We start from the raw sequence: 17,679 nt of genomic DNA on the forward strand, positions 1-17,679 counted from the left end.
TGAAATCAAGTTTTTTTAGCGCACATAACAAGTCTGTTCCCTGAGAATGTAGAGAAAAAACTTAGCTTACTGATTTAATCCCTAAAGTCGTAAAAAAATTCTAACTATTAACGCATGCCGGCACGGTCACGGCCGCCAACACATGCTTACTAAAACTCGTGTTAACGGCCGCACAATTATTCATCGACGGCCGCAGGTTGGACACCGTTGAGTTAGATGTTTCACTTTCAAGCAGATAAATGCTATAATTTGTAATATGTCAACCGATGAAATTCTGCTGCCACCCAGGATAAAAGGTGTGACTCCAATTGTGGGAAAGAATTTCGTCAACCTATTTTCAGGATCAGCAAAACATAGTCAAGGGACGACCATCACATATGTTGTATAACAATTTTCGAAAAAAGATTTCCTACTAAAGGCTAATTAAATTATTGATCTACTTGATTGATTTTGTAAAACATGATGAGAAAATTAAACAAAAAACAAAACGTTTCCCTGTAACGTCAAACACACACGTCTTGGTGTTCGTTTACAACTTACTGAAAGTCATCTTTTTCTAGTCCAGGGGTCGGCAACCCCTGTCACGCGTGCCAAAACTGGCACGCGAGATGATTTTTTAGGGCACGCCAAATGATTTAACGCGCACGTTATATCACCTTAAGAAAGTTAAACCATTTCATTACTAGCACATCAATAACATTATGATTACATCACCAACACTAGGGAATAAATGGTTGCACACATTGCTAGTTCGATCTGCACAAATAACTGTTGTATTTAACATTTTTTCTAACCGTTCGTATTACGTCACAATGCCCTAAATAAAATTGGCGTAATGTTCATTGCGTTAAATCAGAGCAGTATATTAAAATTAAAAGAAAGTACGTGTGTTTTTGTGCGACTGAGAAACCAAGCTAAAATCGAAACTGATAGCTAACACTTATATAGGTATATATAGGTATCGTTTGAAAAGCGTCGAAATATATTCCAAAATAGCGGGCAAAGTATTGCGTTCGCGACAGTTCGTTTTTTTTCAGCAGGGTTAGGGTATCTTTACAAAATTTAACTTCTGAAATTAGATTTAATGGCATCTCCCAAGTTACGTAAATTAGATGTCAGATCACTGCAGGGCTGTGGAGTTCGACTTGCGTAAGACTAGGTAAAATTACTCGAGAATCAGAAGCATATGGTGGCATATTTTCCAAGGCTCCTATAAGTGGAGTGCAGATATCCATTCTTTTTTAGTTACGTAAATCTGGGAAAAACAGACTGTGGAGTCTGAGCCGTACTTAGGACCCGATAAAATTGCACATTTGGCCGGAGTCGGACTCGGGTTGTTTTTAACCGATTGCGCAGCCCTGGTTGCCAGTGCAAAATCATACATAGAAAAATGTTTGGCACGCGAGATGTTGATATTTTGAAATTATTCATAGACTGGCACACTGCACACGAAAGGTTGCCGAACCCTGCTCTAGTCTAACACTTGAAATGCGAGAGACATGACATTGAAGTTTTATCTTTTCAGCTACACCTTAATGAACACAAAAGTCTCTTCGAATATAGAAAATATTGAAGAAAATAAATACCAAATGGCGACTTTCTCCAGGTCAGATAAACTGATTTTTTTTGGTTCACACATATTTAGAACCCGTGTGAGAAAGCATATAGTTAACCCATTTCAGGCACAATCAGCGAAAAATTGGCAAGGGACGACCAACATATATGCTGTATAAAAATTAACGATTAGGAAAATTAAAATGTTTTTTAGGGAAAATTAAAATATTTACTATTTAGCACTCAAGCCGGAATATTACGCTATCCGTAACATTACTTTTTGGTAACATGGTAAATTGCCTTTTTAAATCATCGGCAATAACACGCTGCTCAAGCAAATGACGCAGACCCATTTTCTACACAATACGGAACATTACTTTCGGTTACAATTTAAATTACACATTCATTTACGCTTACACGGAAATGGTACATCATAAAATGCGATGACAATCAACAATCAACATCTTGATGGCTTCATCCATTTTTACCCACGCAAAATCGGGACATTGCACGAATTCACGCAATATTTCGCGCTTATTGTAAAAGGCTGCATATTATTGTTACAAGTAAATACCCTAATTCAACCTGGGAAACGCCAGGTATTTCGTCTAGTTTGAAATAAATGAAGGCAGTGTTTTTCGCGCTTTACACGATTAGAACGATTAGACTGTTTTTTATTTATATTTTGCGCACGAGTTTGCTGGAGAACAACAGGTCTTTCAGGGTTAATTGTTTGCGTTCACTGACGCCAAACAGTAGCTCAATTGGTAAAAATGTAACGTTGATGCATAGCTTGCGCAAAGCCACGTGTATAAAATCCTGTCGCGCAGCTTTTACAAGAGTGATAGGAGACAGCTGCTGGATGTTATATCGTGACAATCAGGATTATGTTTCATAACTGTGCATTGTTCTAAATACTTTTTTCTGGCAAAATGGATTTTGAGATATTTGAAAAATGTAATATGCTAAAGAAAAACCTAAAATATCGAATTCAGCGCGAAAATACGTGTTCTTCTGGAGCACAACTGCTGTGCACAATTTAGATCTCCAATATCGGCGTTAAAAAGTAACAAAATAAAAAGGGGACCAATTTTGTTTCGTTTATTAGTGAATAAATGTAATGACGTTACGAGAGATATGCTGAAAAAGGTATTAGTGTGATAAACGCAACTGTGGGAAAAATGACGATTACAGCTGGGAAAATAACGAAAACAACGTTGCATCGTTATTGATCAAAGGTTTTAGTATTAATTGCTTGTTTTTTTTAATAGTTTATCATCATATTTACAATTCGACAGTTTTTCCACAGATTTATTGACCCACAGTTTTAAGTTCAACGTAATCAATTTTGAACCATAACCGCAACTTTAATAAGCCGGTTTTGAAATAACTTTGTTCGAAACGGAACTGAATCGATGGGTTTAAATTGCTCCGAACCGAAATCGGATTCTGAAAAACATGAGAACCTGAACCAGAAAACTCAAACCCCTGGTTACTTGTTGTTAAGATATTTTACTAGTTTATATGAACTTATTAAACCATTGTCAAGCCATAAGCGCACAATTCATTTTTCTTTAATTTGGATTCAAAATGTCATAATGACGCAAATGTAGGCTTAAACAGTAATGTTAAATAAATGTCCATAATACTGTACTTCTAGCGAAAATCCCCAGGCATTCTTGCAAGAAACAAAATTTGAAACAATCCTCCTTATATGTGAAATAAAGTATGATATTTTTTGACCCTGGGTTATGCGTAGGTTCATACACCAAAATAGGAGAGTGGCGTAAGTCTTCGTAAAGTGAAAAATGACGCCAGAACAAAAAATGTTGGGTACTACTGATCACAGAGCAGGTTTACTTCCCTCCGCATTCCGACGGGTTTGTCTTAATGTTTATCCAAGTTGGTTAAAGCTTATTTTTCTCTAATCCTCGAAATTTATTGATTATTTTCCTGTCACAACACGTCTACATATATTATATTATTATACATATTGCTTGTTGTTGAACATCTTACCACTTGAAAACTTCCAGGATATGACAATTGAACAAACTTACCGTCACCATTCAGACAAGTTGAAACACTTTACACGGCAACTATTCATAGGAAACTATGACATGATATCCATTGACAATGACGCAGTCTGCTGTGCAAATATTTTAAAAACTCTTTAGAATTTTTAAGTATCAGAAAGTGATTTTTGACCAGCTTTACTTAAGTGCAAATTTCAAGTAGCGTGTCTACCGGATGTTGTCCAGAACAAATCCGGGAGAACGTGTTCAGAAAATACTTATTTATTGCAAAAAAAGGTTGCCACGTAGCGCAACCGGGTTTGAAGGCCTCCTTATATTCACCGTAATAACTACAGCTTTAGCAAAGAGGCGCAAGGTGCGCCACTGTTCGAAACGCTTTGAATTATACAATTTGCATCATCACTGCTGACGGAAGACAAAGGCAGACTTATGTTTTTTGGAGCTTTTTTGCTCTGCAATTTAGTCTTGATAGCTGCCCCCAACAGGTAAATATAAGTTTTTGCTTTTTAATTCAAGTATCGTGTTACCCTACCTTTGGAATACTTTGTTGGTGTTTTGATTTAAATAAGTTAGAATGGTTTACATTCATTAATATTTTGTTTTTCAGCATCAATGGCTACCGTTGTGGTAAGAGTGTTTTTTGTTTATCTATCGTAACATGCCTGTTTAAAATATAATGAACATATTAAACTTGTGTTATCACGCTCTCTGTGGGTTAAGATACCTTTTCGATCAGTGCCATACGATAAGGTGAACGAATTTATTTTACCTGTTCTGACGTTTCTTAGAACAAGCAAAATCACCACTGTTGATACGAACATCTATCTAGTCCTAGGCCTATTCTGTGGCTAAATGTGTTTGTTATTAAAAAATATTATGTTGACTACCGGTTTCAATATTTCCCACTGAAATGATCAATTAAATTATTAACTGTTTTTCTATGAAATACGAGTTGCAGATTTTTGTCGCCCACATTTGAAAGGTGAATTAGATACTAAAACGTATCATAAAATGATTTATTTGGAATAGAGGCTTTTATTCATGTTTTATTATTTTGTATTTTGTTACTCGTATTTAAATAAGTCGAATTGTAAATTAGGAAAAACCTAAAATGAAACAGAATGCTTATTACCATTGATTTCGACATACTTATTAGCATATGTTCAGGCAAGATAGGCCTACTTCTTCCTTATGTTTTTTTCAAATAAAGTTTAAAATAAAGCGTTTCTTAAAATAAATTTTATGACAACTAATGTATAATTTATTTACATAAAATTAGAAGTGTTATAAATTGTAATATATATAACCTTTGTTTGCAAAAATAGATTCTTTGGAACGCGGCCTCTGCAAGAACCTGATAAATCCCGAATTTGGCGAAATCGATTGTAACCAAGATGACAACAAAATGTATGAAATATGTTTGCAATGTGCGCTTGTAATGTCTTAAGGTGTTTTGAATGAGCGAAACGATATCTTTTTTTTTTTCAAAGGTCTCTCAAAACCTAATTATATACACGCTGTAATAGTTGCCACCTCTTTAAATTTTGTAGCTATCACTAAAGCCAAGGCTGCTTCAATGATTGATACTCTGGATCGATTCGACCAATTTAATCGCCAAACTATAGCAACTCGGAAAACCATATGCGGTCCCATATAAATTGGATTAGGGGTTTAAACTTTTTCTTCTTCTAAGAGCCAAATGAAACAGTATGGATCAGCGAGCCTTAACTTGCTTCACGACAAAATCGCCTATGTATTTTCTCTGTTATTTTGAAGTAGATTGATCTGCAATATATAGCCTAGTTAGTTTTCAAATCTTACAGAATGCGAAATATAGTTTTATATCTATGTTTTTTTAGCTTAACCAGTGTTTGTAAACACTTTTTTGCAGCTACCCAAACACTAAGGGTACGGTAAGTGTAACAATATTTTGGTGACCTGATTTTACTTGTTGTAGGCGGTGGAAACAGGCCCGAAACACAAAATAAGACCTATAAAACAATATTATCTAACGCTTAGTTATCTATAATACCATGTCCATAGTGTTAAGTCCAACAGCATAATATAGTCGAATACGTAATAAAATCTACGATGAAATAAGACCTAAAATTGTCGAAATAAGACCTTAACCTGCCGAAATACTCCCCTCTCCAACCCCCTCAAAAACAAAAACAAACACGGAAATGCAAAAAATGAATCTGGTTCACATTTCTAGTATGTCTTACCCCATTTTAATCAATTTGTTCAACCCTAAGTAGTTTATGTTATAGGCCAGGTTGATTGGCTTTCAGTTGCTGATGTAGATCAGTTCTCCGCAACGTTTGGTGACTTGGCACACCAACAGGCGATAAACACATGGGTTATTATCCAATGCAGCCAAGAAACAATAGAATGTTTATAAACATATGCGCCAAAGGCGTAAACCTTTTGACCTATTATACTACCTTATCATATAATGTTAAAATCCGGAAAGAATCCGATTAATGTTTGCGCGAAACGATAAAAACTTTATAACGTAGGTAACTTTTATATTGAAAGTAACCCACCACCTAAAAACTTTAACAAAAATAATCCAACTAGTTAGCGTTCTTAAGATCACTTCCATATGACGTAACTTTGAGAAGTCATCTTTAAAAATAGTCTCATGTCTGCCCCCCTCCCCCCCACACAAACAAAATTCTTATATTCGAGCCTGCTCATTGCTCATATGCCGCGTATTTTGGACCTTTGAATTAAATTAATTTGTTAGACAAAAACCAACATATTTTGCATTATTTTGCCATTTTTATTAATTTGGAATTAATGTAAAACAACTCAGTGGAAATAATTAGTAAATAACAACTTGTTGATATGTTGTAGTTTGTTAAAGCTATTTTCGCTCAATAGATTTACTTACATATATTGTTAAATAGAGAATGCTCTGTTTCCTGTTTGTCTGGCTACAAGTTTAAAGGAAAGGGCCCAGGCGAAAACATTGCGACGCTATGTCAAACTGATGAGGGAATTTGGTCAATGACAGATTTTCCTGAATGCATTGGTAAGTAATATATTTATTAGATAAAAACATCAAAAAGGGACAAGATAAATTAAAAAACGAATATATAAATAACTAAACATGAAAATGAGAAGTCAAAACAAAAACAAGACAGGTATAAAAATAATAAATCACACGGAAGAAAGCAGTCTGAAAACAAAAACCAAGACAATCCAAAGTTACCCGGTTAAGAAAAACACCAGCTAAAATAAAAGACAAAACAACCGAAATGCGGAGGGAATTAAACCTGTCCGAAATAAACCTACAGCAGTGATTTCTCACTGGTGTTAATTTCTTGTTGCTCTAATTCTGGGGTCGGCAACCCCTGGCACCCGTGCCACTTGTGGCACGCGAGATGATTTTTCAGGGCACGCCAGTTGATTTAACGCGCACGTTATATCACCTTAAGAGAAAGTGCAACCATTACATTACTACCACATCACCAACATTATTATTACATCTCTAATACTTTAGCGCTAACTAAATGGTTGCACGCATTTTCAGTTGATGCCACGAATAAGTGTCTTAACTGTTGTATTTAACATTATTTTTTGTGGCCATTAAACTTGTTGTTTACGACTAACCTTCGTATTACGTCACAATGCCCCAAAAGTGGTGTGACGTTTACTGTGTTAAATCAGGGCATTCTATGATCAGTGGTTCTCAACCGCCGGTCCGTCAAATATAATACAATTTTATATCTCTATTGCAAAATGCAAGATGTTGAAGGCTGCTCGTCCATCAAATTTATCTTCATAATTTGCCGCATCGTGACGTAACATAGAGTTAATGGACTACTTTGGACTTTATGGTACGTCACAATCCTGCAACTGTTGTGTCAAACTGTTTAAAATTAGGCTACAACACGATTAAGTCTTAAACTTTAAGTCCAGTTGTACTTGAAAAACTTCAATAGAACCACGTATGCTATTTAAAAGACAGCAGCAAATTGCTCATTACTTAGAAGTTTCCGTTATTTGCAAGTTGCATACTTTTGTCGTAATTTCATTTGAGTTGATTTCAATTTTTGGAGGTCCACCGGTCGGCAAAATTTGATATAAAGTTTTACCGGTCTGTATGCTAAAAAGGTTGAGAACCACTGTTCTACATTAAAAGTAAGCACATGTGTTTTTGTGCGACTGAGAAACCAACTAAAAGAGAAACTGATAGTTAGCACTTTTAGGTATCGCCTGAAAAGCATCGAAGTATATTCCAAAAAAGTTAGGTAAATTGGATGTCAGATCAAAGTAGGGCTGCGGAGTCGGACTCGGGACTCGAGTCGGACGTGTGCGCATGCCCAGTTCAAAATTTCGAAACTAATAAGGCAGCAAACTCTAAATTGCTAAGGTAGAATAGCATATGCTGGTGGCATATGCATTTTCCATGAGCCCTATGAGTGGATTGCGGAATATCCATCTTATTTAAGTTACGTAAATTGGTGAAATACAGGCTGTAGAGTCGGAGCCGGACTCTGGACTCGATGAAATCGCATATTCGGCCGGAGTCGGACTCGGGTTGTTTTTAACCAACTCCGCGGCCCTGATTGCAAGTGCAAAAATAAACATAGAAAATTGTTTGGCACGCGAGTTGTTGATATTTTGACATTATTTATAAACTGGCACACTGAGTACGAAAGGTTGCCGACCCCTGCTCTAATTTTAGTTCTAATTTAATTCCGATTTTACTAAAACTGCAATAGGGGGAAGCGGAGCAAAACGGACCTCTCACTTTGCTCGTTAACGAAAATTGTCAGCGCCACTATTTGTTTACTGAACAGTGACTGTCGTCTAAAAAACGTTTGTGGCCAAAAATTAGGCAAATTCGATTTTACACAAACCAGGCAGGGGCGAAATTGTGTTTGGGGGATGTCGATATAGGAATACAAATCGTAAATTTCAGCGATGCAATGTAGTTTAATTGTTAAAATATATATTTAATGACATTAATAACTTTCCATCGACATGTTTAATTAATTGTAACTATCTTTAAATTGCTGAAAAACTTGAACCTAGATTTTCTGACAATTTTACATCGATGTGTTTGGACCTAAAGCGTTTATGTAAATATTAAATCAATACACGATATTTGAGTTAGGGTGCTGATGGTTAGCGTTTGGGTTTAAGTTCTATTAAACTTAATCTTCTTGTGCAAATTTATGACACAAAAAACCAGTATTTCTAAATCTGCTTTAATCTATACAGTATACGATTTACGCCAGGGGCCTCTGCAAGAAGTATAATCTAATAAAAAAATTGTGTTATAATAATCTTACAGCATGTGTTATAATAATCTAACAGCACGAGTAGACCCTAATCCAATTCAGGGTATTATAATCCAATTCAGTCGTTTATATCCGGTAACTGAAACAGCTATAATTTATTTTAATACGCTTAGTTTTAACGAAAACAATGCCGTTTTTATTATAAAAGCGATTCGCAAGTTTACATAAGTTCCTGTCGCTGCGGTGATATTGTATTCTCTTAACCGCAGCATTCCAAATGTGCAAACTGCTGTGCAAACTACCTGATTATATTTACTATTTAGAAACCATTTTAGATAAACGTCCTCGTGCCAATTTGTTTGGGCATATAGCAGATTACCTGTGATTTAGATTGTTATGTCTTCATGTTTTGACCCTTTTAGTGTAACTCGCGAAAAAATAGCCTTCGCTCCGCCGATACTGATACAATATATTAAACCGGTTTACCATTTTCTGAATATGCCTAAGTATCATAATTTAACAAATGTTTGGTTCTGGCAAATGGGTTATTATAATTCATTCAGTCAGTGTTGTAATGACCTAAATCAATGACTTGACTTAGTTGCATTTAAGTCCCTCTTTTCAAATTACTTGACTTATCTTAAGTCTTTTCGGTAAAATAACTTGAATTGGCGTAGGTCTTTTAGACAAATTACGTAACTTTGACCTAAGTCATTCAGTCAAATGACTTGGGTTGACGTTAAATGTTTTAATAAAACATTTTGTTATAATTCAGCTATTTATCTCACTGCTTCCACGTAAACTAATTTGCGTTCAATTTGTTTGTTTTTTTGTTATTTTGGGGTGAGTTATTACTCATAATCGGCCGAGTTTACCAAATTCATTGTTTTATCCTTTTTATAGTTTTTATTATTGATTTAAATTGAGTTGACTTCTACTGATACTGACTTGGCTTGTGTAACTGATAACTTGGCCTGGGACATGACCTGGCCTCTTTGTTACAAGACTTGACTTGAACCAAAAACGAACTACAACGATATTAGGTTGCCGACGCCTAACTTAAATCATTTGTCCAGCAAGTTTTGATTAGTTGAATATGTCTCATGAGGAATTTTTTTAATTGAAATTATTTTTTTAAATATGCAGTTACATATTTTCTATCCAGGCGCCCCAAACTCATAGTTCTTGAAGTCGTGCTTTCTTATGCACCTCAAGTCTATAGTTGCAACTTTTTCATTTAAAATATAAGCACATCTTTTATATTTGAATGTAGAGGCAAAGTGTGAAGCTATGCAAGCCAAAAACTCCGCGAAAGAACCTGACTGTGAGGATGTCGGCAATCTTGTGATATGCGACATCACATGTGCAGATGGTTACAGCGCAAGTCACACACATCTGTTTGCTTGCGATCGCGAAACTGGTATCTGGAATCCTCCTTTCACTGAAAACAATCGGTTTCCCGCTTGTATTGAAGGAAAGAAGTGAGTTTTAAACTGGCCGTTTAGCGCAGGGGTTATCAAACTGGGTTCTAGAATTCCCTGGGGTTCGGTGGGTAAGATTTAAGGGGTCCGCATAACATCTCTTCAAGGCTGATAAAATTTTTGAGTCTGGAAAAAAGTTTTTGGCAATCATATGCATGAATTATATATTAAAAAATATAAATACAAATACTTCTGTTTCCAATGATTTTGTTTATCCCATCAACAGATGCAAGGCACTTGAACCTCCGCTGAACGGCTTCATAGCTTGCAATGTCACCGACAACGAACAACGCTGCTATCCAAGCTGTCCTGTCGGTGAGTCCGCCGGTTGCAAAACGGCAGAACAATTATTCTAAAGTCGAATAAAAAGAAGCAATACATAAACTTAAAAATTAAAATTAGAAAGAATTGAAGGTTTAACGCAACACCGATGTCGTGCATTTATATTTCTAATAATCGACAGGTCAATCTAATGCGTTTTAAACTCCTGTCGTAAGTTTTTAGAATTCATACCTCGCACAATGACTTCTAAAAAAATCCATTAATTGTGTTGTTGATGTTGTAAGGTTTGCTTAACTTTTCGTTTATCATTTAATTTTACGTTCATTGTCATGTTAGCTGTCTGCTTAAACCAGGGTTTCCAAACCTATGGTACGCGTACCACTGGTGGTACTCGAAGGTTTTTAGGTAGTACGCGAGTAGCTTTCTTTTATAACAAAAACTGGCGTTCACAACTTTGAATTTCGTTAGATTCATTGTTACGTAACTATCCCTGTTGTTTCGTATTATCACGATCTTCAAAATTCAGGTCATGTCAATTGTCGACGAGAAACAATTGCTTTGAAAAACCGTGCAACGCTGGTGGACAGTGGGCGTTAATTATGTCAAATGACTGCTCTTGATAGATATCATCTACTGATTTATAGCTTAATCTACAAAATGCTAGTGGTAAGATAAAAATATGCTTCGACAAAATTAGTTCTTCTGCAAGAAGTGGTACGCGTGGCAGTACAGAGCGTCCAAGTGGTACAAGATCTTAAAAAGATTGGGAACGTCTATTAGCAGGTTGTAACGTCTATTAGCAGGTAGGCTCGTCAACCACCCGGGTACTAAATCGCTCTCACAATCGGTTGTTTCCCAACCAACTAAGAAAGTTATCCAGCCAAAAGTTTGTTAAAAGCGATATGCATAGTCTGTTTTAATCAGCACTAACAAGCAAGTTTGTAGGCGAGTAAGCGGTTTCTAAAATAAACAAATTCACATATTAAACGCCTATCACGCAATGACCGACAGCAAAATAAGAAAAGTCTCACCGACGATTTGTACCTTAGCTTCAACAATATTTGTTTGTTGAGTTGTAACGAACACACCTTGCAAGTATGACGTATACTTGAGGACTGGCGATTGATAGTAAAGTGAAAACCAACACGTTAACAAGCAAAAGAGGTTTACTAAATGTGAATTTGCGATATAAATCTCGCTTTCAAATGGACACAAAAAACAAGCGCAATTTAATTTACATCGCATATATCACCAACGAGGAGTCGAAACACCTAAGCCTCTTTCTGTCAATGGCGATATAGTTATTTCTGCTATTATCTTAGGTGCTGGATAGAGAATAAAATGGCGTTCGTTATCCGCGTCTTCCTTGTTTCACGTGCGCCACCCTCCGATCAAGTAATCCACGACTATAGTTGTCAGAGCGTGGCGGATGCATTCGGAAAGCGCCTCTATCATGGAATTAACTTGAGATCAGTAAATTGATAACAAGCGTATGCGATGTTAGAATCGTGTCAAAAAATCATGTTATTCCAAGCAATCGGTAATCGCACGACCCATGTCCCCATCACGACCAGGCATTGAACTTGCTGTTCTCTAAAAAAAATAAGAAATCGAGTCTAAATACACAACATAGAGGGAAAGGGCGTTTTTTTGTATTTAATAGGTTTAACTGGCCAAATTTTTCTTTACAGGAGCCACTTTTGATCATATGACAGACAAGCTGTGAGCTATTTACCCAACAAATGTTTCGTTCTACAAAAACCATCATTGAAGTTTGCCCCACGCGCGAAATCATATATTGCTTTTATCTCTATAAATTTTCAAATCGCAGAGGTGTTAATTACGATACAACACATACATTCTCACGAGGCGCGATTCTTGCATTTACGAAGTTAAAACAGGCAAACATTATATTAAACAGACAAACATTATTTAGGCTACCTATATAGAATGTCTTCATCAGAGAATGTAGGCCTAGCAACACCACGCAAAGTAAAACGACATAAAAAGGAGATAAAAATGCGCTAAACAGGACGACCACTAATTATTAGTTGCTTAGATGTTTATTAAATCAGGCTGCAAAAAAGAGCGATTTGAATCAGGTGAGCCCTCCTAAAAGATTAAAAAAATACTAAAGGTCGGAATAAATAAATAAAAGTATTCGATCTCAGTTGTGGCATGCACTAATACTGATCTAATCTGTAAACTGTGCTTATTCCTTTTATCAGTTGTATACTCAAGATTAGATATGGTATAGGGCAGGGATGGCGAACCACTGACCCGCGACACAGATTTTTAATGACCCACTTGTCTATCTATAAATACCGAAATGTTATAAATGATCATTTTCACGAAATGGTCAATGTGAAAAAACAATTCTTCGTTATATAGCACTATACTGTTTAAACCAGGGCTGCCCACTCTGTGAGTCGTACAAAAGTGTTTAAGGGGTGGTGAGTATAGGGTTGCATTAGGCTAATTGCACTTCAACAAACGCATGCACTTCAGAAAAGCAGACAACTAAAAGCATTTTGTTTATCGCTGTAAAAAATAAAAAGCGTGGCGGGAAAATCGGAGCTCACCGACTAAAAATTGCGAATACCCTGGTTAAAACACGTTGAAAAGCTTTCTGCTGAAATTCTGTAAGTCAATGAAAAATGTTGCAGCTATTTAGGTTCTTAATATTCGTAGAAATCCGAATATGAAAATCGTCCAAAAACCTTGAAACCCAGACAATAACACTTAAAACGACGCAGCAGCAAAGTTTCGCATACAATTAGCAAATAATTCAATACATGACCCATTTGAGCATTTTGTAAAATTTAAGGTCGTTTTTGTACCCCGCGCGACGAAAAGGTTCGCCATCCCTGGTATAGGGCCATAGGCTACACTATTGAATAGTAGCCTACGGGCTCAGTGTGAGGTATGTACGAAAATGCAGCTTAGTAAACGGCTGTCTTATATATAATTTTTGGAAAATACACAAAACGACCTAAAAAGCAACTACACCTAATGCAGATACGACAGAATCATAACCTAATCGTCTAAATCAGTGGTTCTCAACCGCCGGTCCGCGGACCGGTGCCGGCGTCAACTTTCCTGCCGGTCCGCCAAATATTTTACAATTTTATATCTGTTTTTCTTTCATAAATATTTTACAATTTTATATCAAAAAGCTTGGGTTTGTAGGTTTGTCCATCAAATTTAGAACTTCGCCAGTTCTGTAATTTGCAGCATTGTGAGGTAACACTGCAGCATTGTCATGTAACATTAATGGTCTACTTACGTCATCGTACGTCACAATGCTGCAAGTGTTGTGCGCGATTGTTTAAAGTAGGCTACAACTCGTTTAACACGTTCGCTGCGATTCCGAATTTATGTTGTTTTCTTGTATTGCGACTACTTTAACTTTCTGTACCGCTAACTGCCGTCAAATTTCGTCGACATGTTTTCTTCGCATTTAGGCAGGGGTTCCCAATCTTTTTTACACCGTGGCCCCCTTTAGAATTATTGAGAAATTTATGGCCCTCTTATTATTTTTCAACCTTTTGAAAACATTAGTAAACATCATTTTAATAAAAAAAATGTTTTATACAGGAACCGGTGGTTGAATAATAAAATAATATAAATACAACACACAATCAACATATTATTTTTCATTTTTTTCATAGCTCCCTTCAAAAAGGCTTATGGCCCCCTAGAGGGCCATAACCCACAGGTTGGGAACCCTGCATTAAGGAGTTCTTTCAGACAGTTTAATCGTTGTACACCGGTAGGTCAAATCGCGTTAAACGCAAACTATTTTGTAGCCGGCGATTGACCCACCGGTGGCTCGCATAACTTTAAGCAAATTATAGAGTAAAGCTTAACAATTTGCTAGTGTGATAGATCGTAGGTAATATATTGTGAGTAATTTCTGTTTCAATTGTTGCAAAATGAATCCTGCATCGTTTAATGGGGTTGCGGTTGTCATATATTTTGTCAGGGGATATTTTTTTTAGGGCCTTATTTTCATGAGTGGTTCAATAATTGGGTCATTATAAATAGGGATATTTACAGGGTTAATTTTTGTAATATTATATATTACACTTTGGTTTATTTGTTTTACGGTTTTCAATATTTTAAAAAGTTATTTTTTTTTCTATCAAAGTACAACCAACAGTTTTCTAATGAATCAACTTTTTGTATTAATTTGCCATGAAACTATCCGATTGTTGGGTTGTTTACCCCTGAAAAACAAACAAGGGATTCCTAGTAGTATTCTTATGGTTTACTAGCGATTTAGTTTACATCAATAGCATATTGACGAACAATACAAACGGGAGATATATTGCTAGATATTACTGTCGCTATAAGTAGGTGTAAAGAGCTTCCAATAACTTAACGTCATACTATTTTATAGGGAAAAAATAGTAGACGCTCATAATTTTGAACTAATAAACCCAATTAAAATAATAAACATAAATTTTAAAGAAAAAATCCGAATATGTTAAGTTTTAAAGTTTAACTTTATGAGTACCAGACTATAAACCAATAAAACTATATGAGGCGCAACTAGCCTAATATCGCATCGCCGTGAACGTGAAAAAAAAACAGTAATTTTTTTCGTACGACCCACCGGTGGGTCACAACGCAGTAGGTAAATTTTACGCATGTTTTCCCACCGGTGGATCGCATCGCCGTGAACGTGTTAAGTTTTAAACTTTAAGACCATATACCGAAAACTTTAAGACATATACCGAACGGTCAAGCACGTCAAACATCTTTTACGTAACGAAAACCCGTGACATAGGCTATATCGATAGGAAAGCAGTCACAAACGTTGAAAGTTGTAAAAAAGTTGTAGCAGCCATTGTTCGCATTGCGGGATATTAAAGGAATACGTAATCCCGGTACCATATTGCGTCCAACGTAAGTAAAATCCCGTTTGAGACTGAAAACTGGTTACTATTAAAACTTTTTTCGCCGTAACATACTTTAATAAGGTCTTGAACATAAAAGTTTAAGTTGGAATCATTGAAATTTATTTTAATTAATACACTTTATATACTTTTTTGTCTACGCAGCTAATTGCGCTTGTGAAAAAAAATTGCACGGTTATACGATAGCGCGCGCACTTGTCGCCGCTCATTTGGTTAGGCGACGATTCACTCCCTAACTCGAGCGCATTATGTGACTTCGCCACACCATTCGTTTGGCGGCGATGACGGCTCTGTTTTCCTCTTCAAGATCACATGCCGAAAACATGCCGTCGACCGTCGACAATTATCCGCCGTCCGTCAGGCAAACTTTGCCATTTGTTATGAGATGCTACTTACAAAAACCATCCAGCCAAAATTAATAGAATTTGAGTGTTATTAGGGCGAATAGATAAATACGAAAAAGCAGGGCTTGGGGTCGAAACAAAATCATTAAAATGGAACCGAGTTAAAACCATAAGTACGAAACTACGTAACGAAAAGGATAACATAATCAATCAAGTGCCCACGTTACAATAATAATCAACTTTATAAAAGCACCAAAAAAACGTGATTTTCAAAAGTGAAAGAATCAGATTGTACTACAAAGTTTTTGTAACTATAAACATCTACAAAAAGTTGGTTGATGTAATATTAGTAATATATAACAATACCTATCTAGTGCAGATAATAAAGGTTTTCAATCTTTTGTTGATAAAATTATATAGTTGCATACAAAACAATTTATGCAGAGCACATGATTTTTTTTGCCAGGATTTGACTTTAATGTACCTATTCCTCAAGTGGGCTATTATCGATGTAACACATTTGGAAAATGGTTGATCGGCGATACATTTCCTGAATGTTGTGAAAAACCGAATGCTGTAAGTTAATTTTATATTTTAGCTAAGTATGTGTATGGACTGAATAAGTATGTCTTTAATTGTTACCCTTTCTTCCTAAGGTAAATCCTCTTGGAGTTGGTCATTTTTCTGGGATATATACCAATGTCAAAAGTCCAGCTGATCAAACAGGCACTTGTTTTACATGGGGCCAACACCATTACCGTACATTTGACGGCACAATATACAGATTCCGTGGATCATGCACTTATGTTCTAGCGAAAGATATGACTGATAATCTTTTTTCTGTCCATGTTGTCAATGATCACGATTGTGATGGAACAGAAACCAAATGCAAGAGGTACATTTTTAGATTAAGTTCTGATATTCTCACATTGTCAATATTTCCGTGCAACATGCTTGGAATGTGTTATAAAATACAGTTGGGCTATATGCTTTGTAAACATTTGGATATGTGTGAGTCTCCCTATTGCTTTTTCGATATGCAGGAGTTAAGAGGTACACTTCCAAGACAAAACTTCTAAATGTCCTCATTAAAATATTAGGCCTAGGTTTAGGGGTATATACAGGGTGTCTATAAATTCTCTTAACAATTAAAAAAATTATTAAAAAATGAAATGATGAGATATCGCAATGAGGTTTGTTTTATTAATCAGTATTTCATAAAGTTTTTATTGACACATTAAATACACTTCTAAACATTTAATCAACATTTAATTAAAAATATCATTACTTTATTTAATACACTTCTATATGGGCATCTGCACAAAGCTAATCTAAACGGTTAATTTATAAATTTTGTCTGAAACAATAAATTGTAGTGTCAATAAAAACTTTATGAAATACTAATTAACATAAAACAAACCTCATTGCGATATCTCATCATTTCATTTTTTAATATTTTTTTTAAATTGTAAATCTGAGACTTTATGGACACCCTGTATATCTCTGTGGTAGCGAGAATGTTACTCCTTTGCTGTAACAACTGAGCTATGCAGGCTTATATGGGACCAAGTTGAAAAACAATCATTGGATCATTGCCTGCTGCATTCTGTTTGTATGCACAACTTCATTTTTTAAATTGTTTGTAAACCTAGAATAACCATGCTTTAAATATAATTATTATAGCATATGTGAACGTGATTTTACTGCAAAAAAAGTACCGATTGTTTTAACTAATTCCTCCCAATACCTTTTTAAACAATCAAAATATCACCCTAAGAGAGCTATAAGCGCTGTTAATTGACAACTGC

The 17,679-nt window shown here is 35.7% G+C and overlaps 1 protein-coding gene across 1 annotated transcript in view; it reads left to right on the forward strand.

Moving 5' to 3' along the window:
- Nucleotides 1-256: 256 nt before the first annotated feature.
- Nucleotides 257-17,679, forward strand: part of LOC146168116 (von Willebrand factor-like) — a 34,050-nt gene continuing 16,627 nt past the window's right edge. The window contains exons 1-7 of the mRNA XM_083386213.1: nucleotides 257-296; nucleotides 4,913-4,994; nucleotides 6,500-6,624; nucleotides 10,116-10,323; nucleotides 10,550-10,638; nucleotides 16,338-16,447; nucleotides 16,528-16,766. Of these exons, the coding sequence (XP_083242339.1) occupies nucleotides 257-296; nucleotides 4,913-4,994; nucleotides 6,500-6,624; nucleotides 10,116-10,323; nucleotides 10,550-10,638; nucleotides 16,338-16,447; nucleotides 16,528-16,766 (893 nt within the window). The remainder of the gene's footprint in view (nucleotides 297-4,912; nucleotides 4,995-6,499; nucleotides 6,625-10,115; nucleotides 10,324-10,549; nucleotides 10,639-16,337; nucleotides 16,448-16,527; nucleotides 16,767-17,679) is intronic.

This window comes from Ascidiella aspersa, chromosome 1, assembly GCF_963924565.1.
Source record: "Ascidiella aspersa chromosome 1, kaAscAspe10.2, whole genome shotgun sequence".
In the NCBI taxonomy this organism is placed as follows: domain Eukaryota; kingdom Metazoa; phylum Chordata; class Ascidiacea; order Phlebobranchia; family Ascidiidae; genus Ascidiella; species Ascidiella aspersa.